Here is a 9,308-nt window from a genome sequence, read left to right on the forward strand (position 1 = left end):
CAGGGTGACCGTGACAGCAGCAGAGGCCACGTCCTCCAGCTCTCTGATCTGCAGTGTTTTGTTTTGTTTTTGTTTTTTTCTTTTAAGATGACAGGAAGATTTACGTTATTACATCCAGACAAGTAACCATTTGGCGACCCTATTTCAGAGCACTGACGAAACCAAGTAGCAGCGTGACACAGACGACAGGGACCCCGAGCCTCTGGTCACAGAGCAAAGTAATGCGCTTTTAGGCAGAAAGGAATCGCAGAAGCAAATGATTGGAAGGGAAAAAAAAATCTAAGGAAATACAAGCTGAAAATTTCCCACTTTCAATAACCGAAGGAAAGAGGGACCCAACACGACCTAAAAACCAAATCCCAAATGAGAGCATTCTGTCAAGGCATGGAATTGGAACAGGGGCAGGGGCCGGGCCGCACCCCTGTCTGCCCGGGCGGACCGCGGCCACTCTCGGCGACTGCAGCACGACCAATGTTCTCATCGTCCCGGGGCAAAGATGAAATCCAGGGCCTGCCGTTCGGCCGCTGCGACGTTGGGATGCCACAGATCCACCATGAAAACCACCCGTGGGCCGTCCTCCGCCGAACCTGGGGGAGGGCGGCGAGAGAGGAGAGGTTCAAACCGCCCGGAGCCAGGACCCGGGCAGAGCCAGACCCACGCGGTCAGCTTTCGGGCAGGGACCCCTGCTGACCCCGGCACAGATCGCAAGCTCTCCTCCTCTCTGATCAACAACATTATCAGAAGACCCCAGAAGGTTCTGAGCAGAGTGCACGAAAGGAAACGGGCAGAGGGAGGGAAGGGTGAAAACGTGGTAGGTGGAACGCAGAGGACTTTTAGGGCAGGGAGGTTACTCCGTGCGATCCTGTCATGGTGGACGCATGACATCACACGTTTGTCCAGACCCACAGAGTGTACAACAGTAAGAGTGAACCTTCATGTAAACTACGGCCCTGAGTTACTGACGATGTGTCAAAATTGGTGCGGCCATTGTAACCAGCGTACTCCACTGTTACAAGGTGCTAAGAGGGGAAATTTATGGGGGTCACGGCAGGGAGCACACTCTGTACTTCCTGCTCAGCTTTTCTGGGAACCAAAAACTGCTCTAAAAAGAAAGTTTAAAGATACATGTAAATATATATATTTATATTTTTAAAGGTGGCCACGGGGCACACAGACACTCACCTTCATGGAACGCGGCATGCAGGAAAGAATCATCGAAGAGGAGGCAGCGGCCTTCTGCCCAGCACTGGGGCTCCCCGCCCACCACCAGCTCACAGCCACTTGGAGTTTTCAGACCTGGGGGCAAAGCAGAGAAAAGAAAATGAAGGCGGGCAGGGCCAGGGACGCCGGAAGTCGGGAGTGGCAGGCTTTGGAGGGAGCTCTCGACCTCCAAAGCCCCGACCCTGCGCCTCACCCCTCGGGAGCCCCACTTGGTGGGTGGGTGGAGGCAGTCCGTTAGGACGGATGCAGGCCGTGCACCTGCACCCTCACTGTGCTCCCTGGAGAAACTCATTCCTCTGGTGGCTTAATCTGTTCTGGGCCAGGGACTACTCTGATTAAAGCACGGACCAAGGTTTGCGCTCCTTGTGTGAGACTCCTGAAGCCCAGTCGTGGGGCCCCGGAAACCGAGGGAGGCCAGGTTCAGAACCCTACCTGCCCAATAGGCAAAGGCTGCTTCCGTCGAGATTAAAGACTCGGAGACTCACACAGTGCCCTCCTCTTTAGGGTCCAACGTTTAAATCCACTGTGAGGCCTGAGGATGGCATGTTCACAGTCCAAGTTTCCCCAGCCTCATTCTGGGAAAATGGTGACACCCCTAAAGAAACGCCTGAGCTTTCAGAGGAAACGGACTGCCACCCTCGTAGGGAGCCGTATGTTCAAAATGCAGGCGGGGGACCCGAGCTCGGGTATATAACCCCGGAAAGGGGGGTCTTCTTCAAGCGCTGCCGTGCAGGCACTTTCACACCCCCATTTCCAGCTCAAGGGTCTGAAGGAACGCTTGGCCCCTGGCACTACCTGGTCATCTGTGAATGAAGGCACCGGCACAGCCACCTAACTGACTCAGAGGAGGCTGGGTAGGCCCTGAGCCAGGAGGAAGTGGGCCCTGCAAGAGGGCCTGGGATCATGGTGTTCTGTCTGTCTTCAGTGACCCACCCTGACAATCACGACCCTGGGCCAGTCAGCATCCCCGCTCTGATTTAATGTCCCTACGACACACATGAAACAGCGTACTCTCAACAGTCTGAGGATTTAACACACCCTCTGAACCAGAAATGGATGGGGCCAGGAGGCACATATGGAGTAAGAATTCAAACAAAGAGGCCACGTGGAGTAATGGGCAGGAGAGAGGACTTCAGGTCAGACGACCACCCTTACGTGCTGGGTGACTCTGAGCAAGTCACTCAACCTCTCTGAGCTATAGCCTCCTCATCTGTAAAGAGAGGCCATGAGCACACTTGCCTTCCAGGCTGTGTGACCACTGTCCTTGCTACCAATCACTGAAGACTTACTGTGAGCAGGTTTGTGTTAAATAAACACTTTACGGACATCACTTCACACACTTTCCAGATGGAGCAACTGAGCTTCAGAGAAGTTAAGTGACCTGCTGGAAGTCGCTATTTAGTCCTGTGCGAACTGAGATTTGAACCCAGATCTGTCTGGCTCCATGGAACAGGCTCTTACAACACTGGACAGTAGGATATAAATGCTAGTTGTTACATCGGTAGCAGTGAGGCTAAGTGGTTGTCAACTTCCCTGTAGTTAATATGTTTCAACTATCAATAGTACGTTTCACTGAATCAGCTGACACTGTCAGTTCTGCCTCTGGAACCAGGATCTCCCACTACTGTTAACAACTGCTGGGGGAGGTTAGGGCTGTAAAGGAGCTCCGCTCCGCCTGAAAGATTTCCATGCGTGCCCTCACCACTTGGTTCAGTGGAGAAGGCCTTTAGGGATAGGTGGTTCTCTGCAGGGACAGAACACCCCAGGATTCCAAAAAGAAGCTCCCCTTTTTCTGGGCCACGAAATGATTCATCACCACCCCAATGGTACAACAGAAAAACGGCCTGGCTTGCCGGCTTCCCAGCCCCTGCTCACTCGCCTCCGCCTCCCTTCACTGCGCCCCAGCCTTCCAGCGGCCCCACCATCCCCGCCTACTGCCATAAACCAGCCTGGCTGGCAGATATGATCAACACTCGCCCAAACAGAGCATTCGGGCGGCTACTGGGGACACACAGGCCCCACGCATGGCCTCGGCCAGTCCCATATCCCCAGGCCCCCTCTGGCTTAGGGCTCACTGCTTTGTCTCCAATGCCCATGGACAGAGGCGCAAGACGGGTGGAGAAAGGGCTCTGTCCACCACTTCAGGAGGCTGGCAGCTGGCACTCAGGGTGGGCAAGGCAGACAGGAGCTGACCAGCTTGTATCACCCAGCCGGATGGCCGAGAAATCCAACAATATACTCATGAAAGGAAAATGAGAGCCTAACGGGCTTTTGTAGCGAGAATCTGGATACACTCACACACTTTCATCCACCCTTCCCTGAGGGTCTGCCACTGGACCGGTATCTGCCTCCTGGCTAACAGCTGCCTCATTAGTTTCAGAGGTTGTTCCCTGGAGCTTCATGACAGTGGGTGGGGACCTCGCAGCCCCGTACAGGGTGCTGGGTGACGGCTGGGCCGCATGGACGGGGTGCTGAGCGATGCCACCTCTAGCGGAAGCTCGGAGTAGGCTCAGCAAACGTGTACCATCCGGAGGCGCTGACGGCTGAAGAGCGGCGGCCGGGATGACGCCCCCAGCCCCCACTCAAGACGGAAGGTGGAAAGGGAGGCTGCGGGGCACTGCAAGGACACAGTTCTGGAACCGCAGGTGCCTCCCCACGTCTGCCAGGTAACTGGCGGAGGTGTGGCCGCTGGCACGTACCAGGCCCTTCCTGCCTCTGACCTCATTCTCCGGACACCCCCTATGTCAACACACGAGGTCACGTGAGTCTCACACCCCTCTCTTTCCTTCCTGGGTGAAAGGACAGAGGAGAGGAGGAAACGGAGCAAACCCAACCCTGGCGCTCACCCTTGCCATGGGGACAGCTCACGCTAGTGGGACGCCTTCCAACACCGCCTGCTGTCCAGGGTGACACGGATGACCCAGTTTTTCCGGTGGCAAGTGACTCTCTGGGCCGGGAGGGGAATGACGGATCATAAAGAGGCCCACGTGGGCACATGTTACACACACACACACACACACACACACACACGTACACTGCACACATACACAACAGGCATGAACACCCAGGAGGCAGGTCCACCAGCCCTTCCTACTCAACACACCTGCCCGGAATTCTACCACACCCAGCTCAAGTGCCCTTCCCTACACGTCCTTCTGAAGCTTTTAGAAAACTTACAAGGGAAATCTTTAAAAAGAAGAGCATTGCTCCCCGACGCCCACAGCCTGGCAGGGAGGCCCCCTGCGGTTTGCTCCCACTGAGCTGGTCAAGCTCAGCCCCACCAGCGGGCTCCCCAGCTAGCCCAGATACGGCGCCCCAGCCCCAGGGGAAGCCTCCTGCTTTGCTCCACCCCGGCGGTCCCAGCGGTCCTGCAGGGTCAGACCCCCTTCCCAGAGCAGCCCACAGGCAGCCCCTGTGTCCCCTGAGCTCAGAGGGCGCCCTGGTGCCTCACACAGAGATTTTATTACAATGATCATCACTAAGACGATCATCTCACTTCTTAGATCAACCAGAGCCCCCTTTAACTGACTGCCCTCTACCTGCCAAGCACTTCACACACAGGACATACTTCTAATCTTCCAAACAGCCCTCCAGGTAGGTGTTACGCCCATTTCAGAGAGGAGAAATTGGAGGCTCAGTTTCAGAGCCTGCCCAGGGTCACCCGGCAAACGGGGCTAAGCCGGGATCTGAGTCCAGGTATGTTTGCTTCCAGAGTCTGTGCATTTTCCACTGTTTCCCAGGGGCAGGGACTATGTCTTATGGGTCATTTTTCACACTGCCCAACACAGTGTATGATCATAAAAGCTACTAGCTACCATTTATCGAATGCCGTCGCATGCCAGGAGCCGTGTCAAGCAGCCATGGCAGATATGACTTCACTGAAAGCTCTCAACATTCCTGTGAGTAAGTACTATCTCCTCATTTTACAGATGTGGAAACTGAGGCCCGGAGAGATGTGGTTATTTCCCAAAGTCTCACAGCCAGCCACGAAGCCAGGCCACTCCCTCCAGAGCCCCTACCCCGTCCTGCTTTTACTCTTGAAATACTCAAAACGATGTCAATTGCTCGAATCTAGTTCCTTCTGTTTTTTTAAAGCAGTGAAGCCCTCTGTCCAGTCTCCACAGAGAGAGCGGGAGAAGCAGAGGGCTCTGGGCGAAGAGGGGCTGAAGGGCCCGGGGCATCGGGCTCAGGTACCCCAGGCAGCCCCGAGGCTGCCCTGTGGACCATGGTTATGAACCCCCTTCTTCAGGCTATACTGGGGCTCCTCCGTGCGCCTCTTGTCCCTCCAACACAAAGCTGGGGCGGACTTCCAAAGCGGGACCTTGCTCAGGCTCTCGGCAGCTCCTCTAGTCTGGGATGCTAACCAGTGGTGCCACTGCCCTGGTAACCAATATGTTACCATGACTCACTAGGAAGGAGGCATTCTGGAGAACCAACGTCCCTCTTCACCAAGTAGTTTCTGAGCCTGCTTTTATCAAGTACTCACTATCAGGCTCTGCCTGAACAAACGCCTCACGACGCACGTCATCACACCAGAGCCTCGACAACTCTGTAAAAGATGATCTTTTTATAATACCTCCACTTCCCAAATGAGGAAGCTGAGGCCCAGAGAGGGGGACTGACTTGCCCAAAGTAACACAGCCAGCTCATGGTGGGGTGAGGACGCAAACACAGGCAATCTGACTCCAGACCCTGTTCTCAAAACCACTGCTACACACACTACACGTGTTACCAACCTCCCTAGAAGCAGAATAAAATCAACTTCACACAAAGTGTCCCTTCGTCCTTGGTGATTCGGAAGGCACAGCCTCCTGAATCACCCCAATAGCCTCTGGCTCTAGAACTACTCTGTCCAATACAGTAGCCAAGTGTCATATTTTAAAATTTGGATTCAAGTAAAAATTGAGCTCCTTAGTTGCACTGGCCACATTTCAGGCACTCAAGTTACATGCAGCTGGTGGTTCCTGCACTGGACAGCGTAGATGGAGACCATTCCCATCTCAGCAGACAGTTCCTTTGGACGGAGTTTCTGTCACAAATTAGGTTTATACTGACCACACGTTTCTTTTTTGACTCAATTCTCTGCTGCCAACACTGTTCACACGTGACCCATCCATTTTTGATCAGAGTACAGTGAAGCATGAGAAAAAGCCCAATCCTGGCTACTGACTACAACTCGTGGTGTCTGGGCTCCCGGCCGGCAGACGGGCTGGGATGTACTTACTAGAACAGCGCGTGCCGGGAGGCCCTGTCCCCGCCACGTACCTAAATGGCAGCGGAGGCGGATGTTCGTGGGTCCGTAGTGCTCCGTTATCACGGTGCCGGGGCTCAGCACGGAGATGCACGCGTTCCCAAAAACATTGTTCCCAATACAGGTCCGAAGGCTTCCAAGCAAGCGGTACGTCCGTGGGCACTTCCTGCAGTTCCGGGGGACGCAGACCCCCTGATTGACCAAGTAAAAGGTGACCCACTCCCCACTGGGGGTGCTGTTCATTTTCCAGCCCTGTGGGAGGCTGCAGTTCGAAAACGCTTTGTACAGGGCCTCAAACTCGCACAGGATGGTCTGGAAGTTGCGCTCCAGCAGCTCCACGTCATGCTTCTGTGTGTCCCGGGCGAAGTAGGGCGAGGTGGGGAGGTCGGGCAGGAAGAAGACCTCGGGCTTCTGGATGGAGGGCCGGCTGCTGAGGTAGCGGCCCTGCTCGCGGATGCCCTTGTGGATGCGGCCCATGCCGGACCAGGAGTAGCGCTTGGCGTACTCCTGCAGGTTGTGGTAGAGCTTCTGGTTGAGACCCTCACTGTGGCTGCAGCGCACGCACTCGGGGGACTGGCAGTACACGAACCCGTTCTGCAGCCCCGTGGCGTCGGGGCCCTGCATCAGGGCGTTGACCGAGACGTAGGGCCGGGGCTGCTCCCTGCCCACGTGGTAACAGTACCACACGAACAGGACCAGCAGGCAGGCCACGGTGACCGCGGCCGTGGTGTCGCAGTCCCGCACGGACTGCATGCCGGTGGCGATGCAGTCCCTCAGGCCGTCCAGCGACCAGCTCCAGGCCACCAGCCACTCGAGCGACATTTTGGGGGAGCTGTTGGGGATCCGAAGAGAGGTCAGCTGGTCAGTCCTCGGGAGTCCCAAGGGCATGCATACCATGCAGGTCAGTGTAGGGGGTGAGGGGCGGCTGGGGCAGGCGGAGGCATGGCTGCCACGGTTCCTCGGGTCCTGCCAAGGGCGGCATGGAAAGACATCTGTGCCCAGCCCCCCACTCCCGGCAAAAGTCACTGCGGGTAGGGACAAAGGAGCGGCTTTAGGTCACGTCGGCAAGTGGGGCTGGTCACCGTGAAATGACTTTTTTAGGCAGTCCAAACCTGAGATGAAAGAAATAATAATAAACCGGCATAAATTTTTACCCCTGGAAAAGTCCTCAAGTGAAACGCAAAGCCCCAGCTCGTTTTGTCAGGTCTCTGTTGGAAGGGGACACGCTTCTCAATCCTGTACTTTCTCCTTCCATTTTATCACCACCTCCTTTCCCAAAAGGCCAGTAGTGTTTAATCTGCATCAAGTACTGTTTGATCATTACAGTAGTCCCATCTGTTTTGTGTCATCCTTAGCAGGTGCTGTGATCCCCATTTTATGGATGAGGAAACTGAGGCTCAGAGAGGTCCTATAACTCACCCCAGTTCATGCAGCCGGGGCAGGGACACAGAGCCCATCTCACTTCAAAGCCATATCTATCCATTTTGCTATGCTCTTGCACAGTAGGTATGTAATAAATGCTTATTCTCCTTAAATCTCTGTACCTTTTATTAAAGAGAAATCTGGATTCAAAAGCATCTTACAAATGGTAAAGGAATTTGGAACTGCATATTCTCCGTTTTACTTGCTCTTTTCACAGCACTTCATCATTCTTATTTAACCTCTCTTGCCCTTCTGACATAGGTTGGGCTTAAATCAAGCTGGAAAAGGAAGTGGGCTCCCCGGGGTCACATCTGTGGCAGACACCAGGCATTTTCTGTCTACTCGCTTGGGAGGCTATCTACTGGCCTCACCCATGAGATTATGAAAGTGAAATGATGGATAGAATGAAAATAGAAGCCCTTTCCGGTCTGTCTCCAAAACACACAGAAGTGCTGTGCTTTGCCACGTATCCTGCCGATGGTTTGGGCCAGTGTCCGGCACGCTGATTATCCTAACAACCTAAGAGATGATCGAAGCCCAGCTGTCTCATTGCCTGTGTCTATAGAACCCCGGCCGTGCTTCCCAGGTGAAACTCTCTGTCCATCCTGCTCTAATTGGATGAAAACAGCCAGGTCTATGTTCTACTACATGTGTAATACATTCCCTCACCTCGAGGAGCAGAATAATTCAGAAATTTCGCTTGGTACCATGCTCTACCTTGTCTCACAGGAACGTGAGAAGGCAACTAATAAAAACAGGAAAGCTGTACCCTCCCCCTTCTCCGGGGACTAAATTTGGCCCCAACATTCTTGCAACGTAGCAGAGAGGTTAAGAACCCAAACTGGGCAGGTCACTCCCTTCTCTAAGTCTCAGTTTGCTCATCTGTTAAGACGGGGTAATGCTCCTCTCATTGGATCAAGGGGAATGATGGGTTGAAAGCACTGATGATCACATCATGGTGACAGTTCAGAATGTGCTAGTCACCGCCGTGACATGTGGATTCCCATCTCTAGTAGCCAGCAAACCACAGGTGGGCCATCAGGGAAAGGTATCTCAGGTCTGAGAATTCCAACAGCCAAAGGTAAACTCTTGTTGCCACACATCTCAATTTTTTTTTTGGGGGGGGGCGGGTCCCCAGACGTGCAAAAGCTATTAAAATTAAAGGGAAACCTTAGATTGTCCTTAACTCCCTACTTATATCTTCCCAGCTTAGGTTGAATAAAGAATCGCTTGACTATAATATTCAGTCAGAAACGCATATGCTGAATATTCACGGACATTTTTATGTTTCTAGGAAAAATACAAGAGTCGGGAGGTTAGAAGCTAAATTTTTTCCTCATACATTCTCCATGTCTTCACAGATTTGGGAGAAGAGGGAAAGGTTGGGCCCCCTGGATGGAAACAGACCCCTCCC

At 53.8% G+C, this 9,308-nt stretch overlaps 1 protein-coding gene across 1 annotated transcript; it reads right to left on the reverse strand.

Annotated features, from left to right (window-relative positions):
- Positions 1 to 477: 477 nt before the first annotated feature.
- Positions 478 to 7,369, reverse strand: ASPHD2 (aspartate beta-hydroxylase domain containing 2; the record flags this gene model as incomplete). Its single annotated transcript, XM_082852668.1, has 3 exons — positions 478 to 587; positions 1,183 to 1,296; positions 6,487 to 7,369. 3 exons carry the CDS (start codon positions 7,367 to 7,369, stop codon positions 478 to 480), a joined length of 1,107 nt encoding a protein of 368 aa, XP_082708794.1.
- Positions 7,370 to 9,308: the final 1,939 nt, after the last annotated feature.

Source organism: Leucopleurus acutus, assembly GCF_964270905.1.
Source record: "Leucopleurus acutus genome assembly, chromosome: 13".
Classification (NCBI taxonomy): domain Eukaryota; kingdom Metazoa; phylum Chordata; class Mammalia; order Artiodactyla; family Delphinidae; genus Leucopleurus; species Leucopleurus acutus.